Below are 16,198 nucleotides of genomic sequence, written 5' to 3'. Positions count from 1 at the left end.
ATTCTGCTGCCGCTAGTGCTGATGTACCATACTCTGCCGGACATCTACTCTTTGTCCATAATGTAATTTATACTGTTGCTGTCAGGGCTGCTGTTGCTGACATTAAACTGCCAAGCATCTCCTTGTCTGCCCCGTTATTAACTCTCTACTATGCTGCTCATGCCACAGTCATACACCAGTTGGTTACCATCCATTTTCCCGCAGCTGGATAGGGTGAAGTCATTTGGACATTATAAAGGCAGTGGTTTGCATTACAGAGCTCAAAACATTTCAATTTACGACAAGGGTAACTCAGTGTTTTACACACTTTTACAGGAAATTAGAGGCTTCTTAATTATCTGATTCATGCACATAATTTACTACAAATCTAATTTTTGGGGAATATTTGTTGAAGCAAGCGAATTTTAATTTCAATAGATTCGGTCAACTCAACTCTACTCTGCTCTTCTGTCTATTGTTACCGTATCTTGTTTGTCACCAGTATCAGGAAAGCCTTTTCTTTAAAATCTAAAGGGATACTCAATGAAGCAGCTCTTTTTAGTAATATGAGGTTCTATAGACCATCTAATGAGCGTTTAGTGTTTGTGCTGTTTTGCTAATCAATGATTCAATCTTAGCGGGCTGTTACTTGGCAACAGAACTGCAGCGAGTGGGAGATTTTTGTGGAGATTTGGTATTGTGTATGCTGTGTCGGAAGCAGTATATCTGTATCTGTTCTTTGTCCCCTACTTCGAAGCTTAAAGTCACCAAATTAATGCCAAAATCAGGAAAATAATGTAGATTGCATTAGGATTACGAATCCCAGTTGTGCATAGTGTTTTAATCTGATCAGTAATTCTCATAATACTGGATGGAGTATAGCGCACTACATCCAGAAGGGGTAGATAGTGAAAAGCTGTTTCTTTGAACCTATTTACTCGTTTCTGTGTATATGGAGGTCTAAATATGAATGTCATTTTCTTTCTTTTTTTATAATGTTCCTTGCAGTGTTTAGAAGGGCAGTTATTCTTGTGCACAAAGAAAACTTCAAGCTCAAAAAGAAAACTGTAAGTACTCCTCAGTCTACACCACAAGTGGTCGTTGTAATGCTCAGTATTTATAGATTTTGCTCTTCTAACCGGTTCCCGTATGTATCATCACTTCATAAAACCATCCCCCTTCGGCAGTGCATGTTGACAGCTTTGTGCCAAAAATTAGAATGTTAAAATCTAAGTCTGTATAGAAAAAAGTGTCTGGTAACTGACTATTTCCCTTACATTCTACTGCCCAATTCCTAACAATAAACCTCAGAACAAAGCCTGCAATTGTCCTGTAAATGAATTGGATTAGTGTTCATATTCCCAATAGGCTAAAAGCTCAATCTGGATGGTAAAGGGGATGCAGAAGGGAGGGGAAAGCAAGGAATCCTTTTCTAAGGGTAAATCATGGGAAGAAAATCAAAACACGCAGTACTGTGTGTAGGCGGCACGAACAAATGTACCATTTGTAATTAGGCCCTGTAGGAAAAATAGACTGCAGATTAGGATGATGACAGCATTTTACCCACACACTTACTTATTTAATGTTCAATCAATTTCTCAGTTATTACATTCAAAGTTCTTAAAAGTAAAGTTCCAGAATGTCATTTAAGTCAAAGCACTGACACTGATAACATATTAGGTATAGCAGTCCGCTCAACTCATTATGGAAGCAAGCTAAATCCTGGAGTGACTGATAGCATCGAGTTTTATATAACTGACAACAGAAGAAAACTCCACTTATGGATTCCTTGGTTTTCTGTTTGCCGGTGTCTATTCTATGCTCCCACTGCGGTGTATGCTGCTGTTATTCTTGATGCATGAAACCGAACAGACACAAGATATACCTTGTAAGCCCAAAATACAAGAGTCCTATCTCTGAGCTCCGCACCTCTCTTCACATAAATGGTCCATAGACCTATGTCCTGCCTGTGCCTGGGGAGATGTTGTTTGACTGTTTCTAGAATATTTATTAAAGTAAATGAAATGAGCCGCATAAGTCTGCTCACCTCTCTATTCAGAGTGACTACTTCTACAGACAGGACAGGGGTCACGAAACCCATCCCTTCTACGGGCAGTTGCCGGTTGCAGAAGTGGTATATTAAAGGAAACATGTCACCTAATCACCTGCTGGGAAATGCGGTCCAATGGGCATCACTGGTCTTGACCTGGCACCTCCTCTATCCTTGTGATCACCGTCCTCCTTCTTGCTTCATGTGGATGACACATCCTATGTCATCCACACAGAGTTCTCTTATTGCGGTATTGTGCATGTGCACTTCTCTCTGCTGGCAGAACAAAGTACTGTATTTAGCAGGAACGGGGAAAGCTCAAAATATGCCTGTGCTTGCGCACTACAATACTTTGATCTGTCCTCAGCAATGGAGTGTGTGGATGACTTAGGACGTGTCATCCACGTGAAACAAGGAGGATTGCAATCGTAAAGATAGAGGAGGTGCTGGGTCAAGACCAGTGACAACCATCAGACTGGACCATCCCGCAGGTGAGTAGGTGACAGGTAACATTTTATAGTATATGCATTAGATAGCATATAGATTAATGTCTACCACGGAAATACCCATTTAAGGTCAAAAAATGAAAAATCTATAGACTGCAATGCTAAGTAAATCCCAGGAACAAGAATGATGTTGATTCTTGAGGGGGCATTTCTTACCATATACTAATATATCAATAATGACATATGGCATCCATCTCCATATTAATGACTTAAACTGCATTACATGTATATAGCACATATGCTTCATCTAAACATTGCATTTTATCGTTATTGCTGAAAATACATCATTTTATTGTGAACCAGTTTACAGATTAGAAAAACAAGCTGTCTACCATTTAATTTCTGCTTCTAAATTAACACATGATTGTATAAAAGTGAATGATATGAAGGATCGACCGCATCCAGCTCCAGCATAGATGGGTATGTATCTGCCCAACACACATTTCTCCAGCCCCACAATCCTGGCCAAATATGTGCCAGCAGTCTTTCATGGCTTGCACCATATTGGTGTTTTTATAATGTATGCACCCTGCCCGCGGAGGGAACATGGCCTTGCTAATAGGGTGGGGCTGACCAGTAAATGTGATGAGCCCTAATTGATACAATGTGTCAAAATTGTGGCATACATTGTTGCCACAAAATAAACCACCTAAAAAGTTGTGTGAACATACTAGACAGTCTTCAAATTTGATAGAACCACTTTGATAAATCTGCTGAATCTTCCGAGGTTTCACTGTCTAAGAATTATACTGCATTGCTAAATTTGCCCCAATATTTTGTCATCCTAGTGAAATAGATCCCACACTACCACTACACTACTTCAGGCTGATGTAATGTTTTATGCTCATATTATGCGTGTTTACTGAGAATCTTACATTCTACATTTAATGTAATTGTAATTTAATGTGACATGAATGCCTTCTTCTTTTTAATATTACTATTTTATTGATGCCTTTTAGCCATGAAGTGTGCTTTTTATATTTTTTAAAATATTTTAAATAATTAAATATGATTTTTCTTGACTATATTATTAACTTATTTATACATCTTTGCACAGAGTCAGAATACACGAAGCTCTCAGACCTACGGTGATATTGATCAGTTTAAATTCCGCTGGCTGATTCCTTTGTCCACTGTTCAAGTCAGGATAGGAAATGCTGCAGGTACGAACACAATCCACATCCAATCCAATCCACATCCAATCCAAGGTGTCCGCATTTAAGCGCAAGATTTTAACTATTTGCACACATAACATTTTCATTCAGCAGCAATTATTGAACCATTCATCCCGTTCCCAATTTCATGGTTCTTGCAGTAAAGGAGCCCCATATTGTGCTTTACAGTCTTTTTTGTAAAAAGTTATAAAATACTATGTGAAATATATTTTTCATTTCATGAATACTCTTTGTATAGAGTAGGTACTTTCTGACATGACATAGTTAGGTGCTGTCAGAATGTTGTATTTCCCCTCACAATCTTCTTACTGAGATCAATTCTTCACATGAGCAGATTTTTTTTTATGCATTGTAATAAGACAAGGAACATGATTATATCAAGAAAAATGTTTTAATTGCAGGTAACAGCAGGCTCAATGTTTCTCTGCTTTGTCTTAAATATTAAAATAATCACTATAGGTTAACTATTTAAAATCTGACTTTTCCTTTAATTTACTCTGCACAGGAACAGAAAATAACTGCTTGTGGGAACTTATCCATACAAAATCTGAACTTCAAGGGAGGCCAGAGACTATTTTTCAGCTCTGTAGTAGGTAAGTATGGTTTGCTTTATTATAAAATATTTACATTGTGTTTTTATATTCTATCTTGTTATATATGTTAGCAACAATGTACAGCAAAGTAGGGCTGAGGCACCCAGCCATATTAAGGCTCTGTTATGTATGGAGCTGTGATAAGGCACCATTAAAGGCCCAGTCACAGGCAACGACTTACCAGCAATCCCGAAAACGATGCGACCTGATAGGGATCGCTGGTAAGTCGCTGGGAGGTCGCAGGTGAGATGTCACACAGTCAGATCTTACAAACCATGCAGGAACGATACAGGTCGCAGTAGTGACCTGTATAACGATCTCAGCAGTCACTGTGACCCTGTCACACAGTGTCAAACACAGCCATGTGTCCTGCCCAGCAGGACATCGCCTTTGAAAAAAATGGTCCATGACATTCAGCAATGACTAGCGATCTCACAGCAGGGGCCTGATCACTGGTAGGTGTCACACAACGAGATCGCTAACGGGATTGCTACTGCGTAACAGAAACCGTGACTCAGCAGCGATCTCGCTAGCGATCTCGTTTATGTGTGACAGTACCTTAAGGTCTATGAGGCCTAATATCTCCTTTCTTATCTCCTTTCACACATAGCTTTCTCTGTCTAATGCCATATTCACACATCCGAGTGCCATGGATCAAGTGCAGATGGTGATTCACAAACTGTCCACAGGTCGCCCTCATACTTGGCCCTGTACTAGGGTGTCATATAGTCTACATGCCCTGCTCTTGTGTAAAGTCTTTGGCTGCATTCAGAGATCTTGTTTCATATACTAAAAACCAAAGCCAGAAAGAACTAGGAAGTATTAAAGAAGGATTTATACTTTTTCTTCCCATTGTAACCACTACTAATTTTAGTTGCAACATTTAAAAAAAAAAAAAAAAAAAAGCACTAAAGTATAAATCAATCTTTTAAAGTTCTCCAACAATATTAAGAACATATAGGGCTATGGCACGTTCCCACAAGTATTCAATTTTCATACATGCAGTCACATGTTGACTAGACATGCACAGTCTAGCTACACGCAAGTGAATTGAGCAAGTCTAGTTGTAATGTTGCCGGAAGTATGCAAGTCACATGACTGCCTGCTCCCGACACTAACAAATCCTCACAGCATGGAGTGCACATACTGTGAGTGACTACAGACGTGTACACTAAGGCGAGACAACCACTTTAAGTTTATATATAGAGAATACCATGCATATAGTCCAATATAATTCACTGCATGTACTCTTAAAAATGTACTTACATTATTTATTATATAATTACATAACAGTGCATACAAAATTAGAACACCCAAAACCCTTACCAGCAGAGCTTAAAAAACCCTAAAACAAAAAACCCTTATAAATATTAGAGGTCTGGTCTTGCCATTACCCTAAGAAGTCCAACCATGGCAGACCTGTTCTTCAGTAGTCAATAATCAAAAATTTCTAATCCAGAGCAAGCATGTAACACCCGAAATAAAGGAATAGTCACCATAACAACTGTGTTAATAAAATGGCAAAATTTTATTGAAGAATTATATTAAAAACATTATATATTCTGTTGTAAAAAATAGATCCAAGGAGAGACGGAAGCAGGTGGCACTCATCGGCATCCAGGTAACGGATTTATTCAAGTATTTTCATGCCAAAAGGGTACAGGTGGTGGGGGAGGGTGAGGACAGGTCACAACGCCGGACGATGTCGAGCCGTTTCGCACCTTTGTGCTTCCACGGGTCCAGTGAAGCACAAAGGTGCGAAACGGTTTGCCGTCATCCGGCGTTGTGACCTGTCCTCACCCTCCCCCACCACCTGTACCCTTTTGGCATGAAAATTCTTGAATAAATCCGTTACCTGGATGCCGATGAAAGCCGCCTGCTTCAGTCTCTCCTTGGATCTTACACTTGGTCTACGCCTTGGGACGTACACCCGGCTTTTCTGCTTTCTAGGAATGAACTTACAGCAATACCTTGCTTTGGATTAGCGGTGCCCGGTTTTTCTCTCACTCTTGCTACTAAAAAATAAATAGACTAAGAGAGTTCCTTATTTTAGCAGCAGAGAAACAGAAACCAAAGGTGCATAGTGCAACTACCAACCATTCAAGTATTAGCAGAAAGTTCTTGAATATGTAATTTGTATCAAAATAAATGTAAGTGTTCTGGTAGTATATTTTAAGGTGCCTAGTAGGATTCGGACATCTATAGTAGATATAAATATAACTGAATCATAGTAAGAAACCAGTGTTTTCCGAAATATATAAAAAATCTGCTACCTTGAATAGTGGTCTGGTGGTCCCGTCTGCTGCATACCCAAAGTTCTTCAATAGTATCTAGTTTCATTACTACTTAATAATGTTTTCTTTGTGCTAATAAATTAATTGTTCAATGCGCAGAAATGTGCTGATTGAGTTTACATATAAAACTATTCTAAATTGATAAATTAGTTTCTGTTCAAGTGTACTGGTTTTTATACCCATGATTTTATAACTGAAAGTATACCATTTATCCCTACATGATCCTAAGTAAGGCGCCAAGATTTAAGAATTGTTTGTGGATAATATTAATGCATAACTAATGTTGAACCTGTGAAATTTAATTCATGCAGTGATTGTGAAAGTAAGACCAACACAATTAAAGTGATACGTTCAATTTTGAGAGAAAACCTAAGGCGGAACATTAAGTGTGACTTGCCTCTGGAGAAAACCAATAAAGATCGACTGGGGCCATTAAGAAACAGAGTTCCACTGTCAGCAAAATTAGGTATGTCACAAATAAAACAAATTAAAAATTGTGCTACAAAATAATGAAAAAGAGTAAATCTTTTTTTTGTTTTGCACACCTACAGTCATGAAAAAGTTTGGGCACCCCTATTAATGTTAACCTTTTTTCTTTATAACAATTTGGGTTTTTGCAACAGCTATTTCAGTTTCATATATCTAATAACTGATGGACTGAGTAATATTTCTAGAACGAAATGAGGTTTATCGTACTAACAGAAAATGTGCAATCCGCATTTAGACAAAATTTGACCAGTGCAAAAGTATGGGCACCTCAACATAAAAGTGACATTTAATATTTTGTAGAGACAAAAAGAGAAACTTTCAGCTCACCCATTCCATGTGCTCAGATTTCCTTCTGCTGCTCGGGCTGCAGGTGCTGTTACCTGTGTATAATGAAGAGGGAAGAGTTCTGCCCAGCGCAAGAAGGAGAGATACATCAGTAAATTTCCAGGTGCTTTATTCTGCTTGGTTTCCAATAAAAACGGTCATATGAACAGTTAAGACATAGTCCTCCATGGATACTGACACAACAGCGACGCGTTTCGGCTACAGGAGTGTAGCCTTTGTCAAGTGGCTTTACTATGTGAACTGAGTCCTTTTTATACCCATACATGGGAAAGTTCTCCAAACAAACAGGTGTAGATTCTTGCTGAAGAAAAAATGTCTGATGTGGTCAAACCTGACAACTATGAAAATCTAATGAAGAAAATGTCTAGCAACATAGAAAATTTAGAAAACAAAATTGTGGACATCAAAAGACGTAAATGGGAATGAGATAATGAGGATTATTCAAAAAATCAAGTGTATACGTGGAAAAAACATAGAAGTGGATCCAAATCTGTATTTAAAAGGAATAAAAGCAGAAGACGTGTCAGTTTTTCCTATCCAGAGACATTAGGGGATTCCCTTACTCACTCTTCATCTGAGAAGTTGGATCAGAGTGACAGCCAGGACGATTTGGGTCCACTGCAGTCAAAAAACGGGGACGGAGAGCCGGTAGAAAGCATAATACAAACAAGGCAATCTACCAGGAAAAAGAAAATATGAACACCGTTTGGAATCTTACCACCAGAATTTTTCAACCTGAACATTTGTCTGCGCTCTCCAAAGGTTTGGGATTTGCTCCTAAAACACGCTTTAACTTGTTTTCTACCTTGTTAGACATTAATAAGTTTACACGCAATTTAACATTGAAATGTCATTTTTTAGGTAGTGAAGGGGAAAATGTTACTACTAATATTGATGGAATGGAAGAGATTAGTGTTGCTACTACTACTTTAATTCCCAGTTTTTCTGAACTGTGTGGTATTACTTCTTTGAGACAATTGGAAGCAGAAAGTGGTGGTTTTATCAAAGCAAACATGAATTCCTTTCATACACACAATAGGGACTACTATCCCATTAATTCTAGACCCTTGATTTTTGATAGATTCCAAGATCTCATTGAGGAAGATCTGGTAAAACTGCACTCCTCACACAGGGATATTAGATCTAATCTTACTAAACTAGAAAAAGCAGCTTTGCAAGAAATAAAAAATGACTGGCATATCACAGTAAAAAGGGCGGATAAAGGGGGTGCAATCACAATTTTGGATACGGATCTGTATATTAAGTGCAATGTAGAACTTCTTAGCAATAGTGATACCTGTGGGATTTTGGCGGGGGATCCCACCTCATTTTTTCAAAAGGAACTGCTATCAGTACTACGGGATGGAGTCGAGATGGGGGTGATTACGCAAAAATTAATGGATTTTTTATACGTTGATAATCCTGTTATCCCCATCTACCACTCCCTCCCCAAGGTGCATAAGGGTGGATTCCCCCCTAAATTCAGACCCATCGTGTCGGCCATAGGGTCCCTATCGGAAAGAATAGGGGCCTGGCTAGACCATGCCTTGCAGCCCTTGGTCAAGTCTTTGCCGGGGTACATAAGGGACACTAAAAGTGTCCTTTGTGCCTTTGAAAATTTTCAATGGGAGGATCGCTTTATATGGCTGACAGCAGATGTAGTAGCTCTTTATCCCTCTATCTCTTATGAGGTCATCATGACATCACTCAGACATTTTTTATGCAAATATAGCGACTATGACAATTACATGCAGTCTTTTATACTTGATGTTACCAAATATCTTTTGAATAAAAACTACTTTCTCTTTAATGGGAACTTTTTACATCCAGAAGCAGGGTGTTAGCATGGGAGGGAAATATTCACCCTCCCTTGCTAACCTCGTTATGGGCTTCTGGGAAGAGATTTTTCTGATGAATGATGGTAACCCATGGCAACGGCAAATAATGTGGTACGGAAGGTACATAGATGACCTCCTGTTGGTGTGGGGTGGTACCCAGGAAGAAATTGGTCTGTTTATAGAGTATATCAATTGCAATGATTTTAATTTGCGTTTTACTTCAAATTATCATCAAAGCCAAATAAACTTCCTGGACATCACCCTGCAGGCCGGCGGAGGCACGCCTGATGTGCTTATTACTCCTTACCGTAAGGAGATAAGTGAGAACACCATTTTGAGATATGGTTCATGTCATCCTAGGCATGTGACTTCTAACATTCCTAAGGGGGAGTTAATCAGAACTAAACGCAATTGCTCAGATAGCAGATATTTGGAAGAAGTTTTAAGAGACAAGTGTAAGGATCTAAGAGATAGGGGCTACCCCAAAAATCTGTTAGCTAGGACATATGAGGAGGTCTCTCAGATGAAACGGGAGTCACTGCTAATAGATAGGGTAAAACCCTCAAGTAGTAGGGACAGCAATGTTATAAACTTTGTCACTACTTACAGTGAGGATTTTAATGACATTGTTAAAATTGTGAGAAAATACATTCCCATTTTGAATAGTGATTTGACAACCAGAGAAGTACTGACCAAATGTGATATTAGATTCATTCCAAAAAAAGCTCCCACAATTGGTAATATAGTATCCCCAAGTTTTTTAAAATCTCCCCCCAAAAGGGTTCTACATGGTTGGACCTTAAGGGTTTTTTTAAATGTCATCACAATATTTGTATTTCTTGCTCCCATGCTGATAGGACGAAAACATTTACCTCTATAGTTAATGGCCATACTTATGACATTAATAGATTCATCAACTGTAATACCACCGGAGTAATTTATCTAATAACATGCACCCTATGTCGAATCCAGTATGTAGGGTGCACTATTGGTCCCCTTAAGAAAAGAATAAGGCGTCATTTATCTGATGCCTCGGGAACGAATAAAATTGGTACTTCAATGGTATCAAAACATTTTTCTGAAGTACACGGAGGTGATAACAGTAGTTTCAGTTTTTGTGGCATTGAAAGGGTTCAGAAACCTATCAGAGGGGGATGTTATAGACGGAAAATCTTAAATCGTGAGTCTTTTTGGATCTTTAAATTAGGAACTAGGCAGCCAAATGGTTTGAATATACGCAAAGATCTGATATTGCAATACAATTGATTGACATGTCTCCGTAGGGTGTAATACATATATAATTGATTAAATTAATGATAATATATATGGAAATGAAATAAAGAATCATAATTATACATGATATATAATAAAAGAACAGAGATATATATACACACACTTCCCCTCCCCCTTTTCCCCTCCCTCTTCCCTTCCCCCCCCCCCTTCTTTTCCTCCCTCCATGGCGGAGATTTGTCAATACTATTGTCAGTTGAATTCAGTGAAGTTGCGGTTTGGTGGGACTTAAAGAACAGCCACATAGGTATTTTGTCGTAAATAAATTTATTTTTTTTTTTGTACTTGTACTAGTGCATTGACTGTTGGGTATGAGATATCTATTATATATGTTATGCTATCATATCTGTGAACAGAGCAACTATGATAATGCATCTATATTGTGACACACTCTCTTTGGTAATAGTTCACATCACTCTGATTGTTACACATTTGCATATATCTTTTAGGTAATTTTTATCATGGGAATATTATAATGTAACATTCAAGCAGTGTCTGTTGATACGAGAGAATTGTTATACAATAGTAGTTTCAGCTCCGGAGACATAGAAAAGGTTTATAAACCCATCAAAACTTTTCCCTTTTTTTTTTTTTTTTCTCTGAATTCAATTGTATTTGTACATTGATCGTAGGGTATCAAATATTTATTACATATGCTATTCCATCATTTCTAAGGAACGGGGCAATTAGAACAATGCATCTGTATTGTGATACACTCTCATTGGTAATGATTCATATCACTCTGTTATATATTCATGTATTTTTTCATGTAATTTTTATTATATGAATATTATGATGTAACTCTCAAGTAGTGTCTGTTGATATGAGAGTACTGTTATATAATGTGCATATCTCTTGTTTTCTTTATATTGTATTTGAACCCATGTACCTGTAATATGCTGTGATACATTTGGAGCCAGTGGATCATGGGTTAATTCTGAGGATTTCAGCAAGAATCTACACCTGTTTGTTTGGAGAACTTTCCCATGTATGGGTATAAAAAGGACTCAGTTCACATAGTAAAGCCACTTGACAAAGGCTACACTCCTGTAGCCGAAACGCGTCGCTGTTGTGTCAGTATCCATGGAGGACTATGTCTTAACTGTTCATATGTTTATATGACCGTTTTTATTGGAAACCAAGCAGAATAAAGCACCTGGAAATTTACTGACGTATCTCTCCTTCTTGCGCTGGGCAGAACTCTTCCCTCTTATTTAATATTTTGTAGATCCTTCTTTTGCAAAAAATAACAGCCTCTAGTCGCTTCCTGTAGCTTTTAATGAGTTCCTGGATCCTGGAAGAAGGTATATTTGACCATTCCTGTTTACAAAACAATTCCAGTTCAGTTAAGTTTGATGGTCACCGAGCATAGACAGCACGCTTAAAATCATCCCACAGATTTTCAATGATATTCAGGTCTGGGGACTGGGATGGCCATTCCAGAACATTGTAATTGTTCCTCTGCATGAATGTCTGAGTAGATTTGGAGCGGTGTGTTGAATCATTGTCTTGACGAAATATCCATCCCCTGCGTAACTTCAACTTCGTCACTGATTCTTGCACATTATTGTCAAGAATCTGCTGATACTGAGTTGAATCCATGCGACCTTCAACTTTAACAAGATTTCCGGTGCCGGCATTGGCCACACAGCCCCAAAGCATGATGGAACCTCCACCAAATTTTACTACAAGTGCTTTTCTTGGAATGCCGTGTTTTTTTGCCTCCATGCATAACGCCTTTTTGTACGACCAAACAACTCAATCTTTGTTTCATCAGTCCACAGGACCTTCTTCCAAAATGTAACTGGCTTGTCCAAATGTGCTTTTGCATACCTCAGGCGACTCCGTTTGTGGCGTGCTTGCAGAAACTGCTTCTTTCACATCACTCTCCCATATAGCTTCTCCTTGTGCAACATTCGCTGTATTGTTGACACCATCTGCAGCAAGATGATGCTGCAGGTCTTTGGAGGTGGCCTGTGGATTGTCCTTGACTGTTCTCACCATTCTTCTCCTCTGCCTTTCTGATATTTTTCTTGGCCTGCCACTTCTGGGCTTAACAAGAACTGTACCTGTGTTCTTCCATTTCCTTACTATGTTCCTCACAGTGGAAACTGACAGTTTTAATCTCTGAGACAACTTTTTGTATCCTTCCCCTGAACAACTATGTTGAATAATCGTTGTTTTCAGATCATTTGAGAGTTGTTTTGAGGAGCCCATGATGCCACTCTTCATAGGAGATTCAAATAGGAGAACAACTTGCAAGTGGCCACCTTAAATACCTTTTCTCATGATTGGATGCACCTGCCTATGAAGTTCAAAGCTCAATGAGGTTACAAAACCAATTTAGTGCTTTAGTAAGTCAATAAAAAGTAGTTAGGAGTGTTCAAATCAAGAAATTGATAAGGGTGCCCATACTTTTGCACCGTCAAATTTTGTTTAAATGCGGATTGCACATTTTCTGTTGGTACAATAAACCTCATTTCAATCCAGCAATATTATTCAGTCCTTCAGTTATTAGATATATGAAACTGAAATAGCTGTTGCAAAAACCCAAATTGTTATAAAGAAAAAAGGTTAACATTAATAGGGGTGCCCAAACTTTTTCATGACTGTATATGTTTTTTAGAACCTACAAAAAGTCTCAACCTATATTACAAATATATTATTAGTGGTGGTGTCACTGATTTCCAATGTTAAACCTATAAGAATGGTTAATGGATTGTGGTAGCTACTTAGAATCATAGTGTACTGAGAACACTTGCGTAAGTATATCATTAAAATTTATATACACATGCGTAAATCCAGGCGAAGAATCTCAGACGTTGATTATAGATGGTAAGGGAACCAAACGAGTGCTCAGTTGAGTTAAATAAATATAATCCTGTTATATATTTATAACATATATTTATAACTGATTTGGTGCAAAAAAAAAAAAGAAATCTGCACCAAATACGCAAGGGACAATACTCAATGTGGGCACAGCACTTCTGATTTCACATAGACTTTGCTGGCTTCACAATGGGCATGCAGATTTTGCTCCAGATTTCTGAAAATCTGCGTCAAAATCCGCGTCAAAATATGCAGCGTGAGCACAGGGCCTAATAGGTTTAATACCTATGTTTGTAACAAAATAAGTACCTGAAAATCTTTCGCCATGTCCGTACATTTGGTGTAAAATACTTTGATATTTGTAAATCATGTGATGTTGGATCTCTGTAAAGAATTTCTCAATGTAACTTTTTTTTTCCATGTGGTTTAACTCTCCTGTGTCTTATCTTTGCAAATAAAAACAATTCTTTATTACTTTCAACAGCATCAACAAGGTCCTTAAAAGTGCTGAAGCATAGCTCTAGTACAGATTGGAGCAACAATACAAGAGACAAAGGAAATGGACTAGATTCAGACGATGGCAGCCTAAGCAGCGGTACACAAAGTAGTGGTTGTCCAACAATAGAAAGCTTGCAAGAGTCAAAAAATCCATCTCCAATCAAACACTTAAAAAAGAATGTTCCAGCCCTACCAAACACAACAGTGAAGGAATCGGACATTCTCAGTGATGATGATGAGGATTACAGGTTGTCAAATGTGACAAGCAGCTCAGCAAGTATGAGAAATAGCCCAAATCAAGGAATTGAGGTACACTTCCAGAATCTGAATATTTCTGAACACTCGAAAATTGAGCCAAAATACATGGAGACCAAAATGGTTGATGCAGAAGGTAACTTCCAACATGAGGAACATCCAAAACTTGTACGGGGACACTTCTGTCCAATTAAACGAAAGGTAACTAGCACAAAACGGGAAAAGACGATTATGAAAGCGATGAAGGACCACCAGCAATCTCTTGACAGCCATTCCGATTCTGCAAATATTGACCTAAATTCTATTTTGGAGAGGGAATTCAGCATCCAGAGCTTAACATCTGTAGTAAATGAAGACTGTTTTTATGAAACTATTGGGAACTGTGGAAAGTCCTAGCTCCTTTGCTTAGGGAGACAATTCAAGCTTGTGTAAATTTGATGTAATATAGGAAAGTCATGGGTTTGACATAACAGGAGCATTGAGCTCATGAAATCTGGATTTAAGCTACACGGACTAGAAATTGATGAAAAACTACTTACTGTATCTTATTTTTTTTATTTTTTTTCTTGTGCACTATTTCATGTTGCCACATATTGTTTAAGTTATTTTTTTTTTATTTATTGTGAATTGAAAAAATAAAGTAGACCAAATTCAAAACTTTTTGAAAGGGTATCGATATGTTGTCATTTAATTATATAACGTGTAACATAAAATGTGATCTCACATTGTGCATGCCGTCAATGAGATGATGATAGTTATTTTTTTAATAAAGCAGTTGAGGACAGAAATAAAAGGCCTCAAAAGTTCAGTTATGTGACATCATTACTACAAAGAGGATGAATTACACTCAGTTGAGCTATCAGTGACTGAAGGCTTAGGGCATTTTTTTTTTAATCATTTAAGTTATTGTGCACCAACATGCAGGCATTTCGTACACCACAATATGGTTAATTAAAAAGTATAAATATAATACATGTATAAAAAAATCTTGTACTGTAATATTTTTGTTTGCTGTATTTTTTATTTTCTTTTTCTTGTACAGTAAAATGAGTTGTTGCCCTAAATCAATGTGGAATGTTTTATTTACTGCGGTCGTAAATACTATTTACAATGGTTTTATGCTTTTTATTTTACCTTCTATTACATCTAGCCGCTTCTTCTAGATAATGTATAAAAGCAACAACTGTAGAAACTGAATTAAAAGACAATTCATGGTTTTAAGCTGTGCTAACTCAAACTGAAGATCCTTTATCCAATAATATAAAGCAGCGCTTTTTAGTCCACAACGGACTGGCATCTTTCTACATAGGGAAAAGAGGGGTTTAAATAGCCTGAAATGGGTGCCGAAAATGACTGAAGAAACACCCACAGAGGACTTGAAAAAGTGAGAGTCAAAGGGAGGGGAAATGTTAATGAAAAAAGTGTAAGTGCAGTAAGAGATGGGGTCAAAAAATAAAAAGGCGAGTGTAGAAAAATTCAGTTATGTAAAATGATGAATGAACGGTGAAATCTGGAGAAGATAAAATGAGAAACAAAGGGAAAACAAAAACCAGATGAAAGTGGGGCTTCAAGACTGTTGTTGAACTGAAGGGAGGGAAAAACTGTGCCTGAAAAACAACTGAACCTATGTCACAACCACTGTCAGTGACACCACGGCAATAGAGGATAACAGGTTTTATTTTTATACTATTTTATAATTAGGGGCATGGTCCCTCTTTTTGAGCCAGGCATTTCATCTATACAGTTTCCCATGGACAGGGATCTTGGCTGATTTCTTTTGACTTTCCCATTATACTATGCAAAGAAGCAGTGTGTTTCCGGTGTGCATTAAATACATCCACAGGTGTTTCTCCAATTAACTCAGATGTTGTCAATAAACGTATCAGAAGCTTCCAAAGACATGACATCATCATATGGGCTGAACCATATTGTTTAAAGGCATAGTACTCTTGGTTTAGTATATGTAAACTTTTGACTTTGCAGAAAGTAACAAAAATGCCTAAAAATATTCTCTCTCTCTCGCTCACATTATTCTGGCATTTGGCAAATATAAATGA

General features: G+C 37.7%; 1 protein-coding gene across 4 annotated transcripts in view; it reads left to right on the top strand.

Moving 5' to 3' along the window:
- TIAM2 (TIAM Rac1 associated GEF 2) overlaps positions 1–15,205 on the top strand; it is a 519,289-nt gene extending 504,084 nt beyond the window's left edge. For all 4 annotated transcript variants that reach the window (XM_075339675.1, XM_075339674.1, XM_075339676.1 and 1 more), the window contains 5 exons: positions 988–1,046; positions 3,593–3,698; positions 4,216–4,303; positions 6,909–7,063; positions 13,873–15,205. In XM_075339675.1, the coding sequence (XP_075195790.1) occupies positions 988–1,046; positions 3,593–3,698; positions 4,216–4,303; positions 6,909–7,063; positions 13,873–14,537 (1,073 nt within the window). In that variant the 3' untranslated portion in view covers positions 14,538–15,205. The remainder of the gene's footprint in view (positions 1–987; positions 1,047–3,592; positions 3,699–4,215; positions 4,304–6,908; positions 7,064–13,872) is intronic.
- The last annotated feature ends 993 nt before the right edge of the window (positions 15,206–16,198 follow it).

Source organism: Anomaloglossus baeobatrachus, chromosome 3, assembly GCF_048569485.1.
Source record: "Anomaloglossus baeobatrachus isolate aAnoBae1 chromosome 3, aAnoBae1.hap1, whole genome shotgun sequence".
Classification (NCBI taxonomy): domain Eukaryota; kingdom Metazoa; phylum Chordata; class Amphibia; order Anura; family Aromobatidae; genus Anomaloglossus; species Anomaloglossus baeobatrachus.
This window is presented reverse-complemented; position numbering and strand designations above follow the sequence as displayed.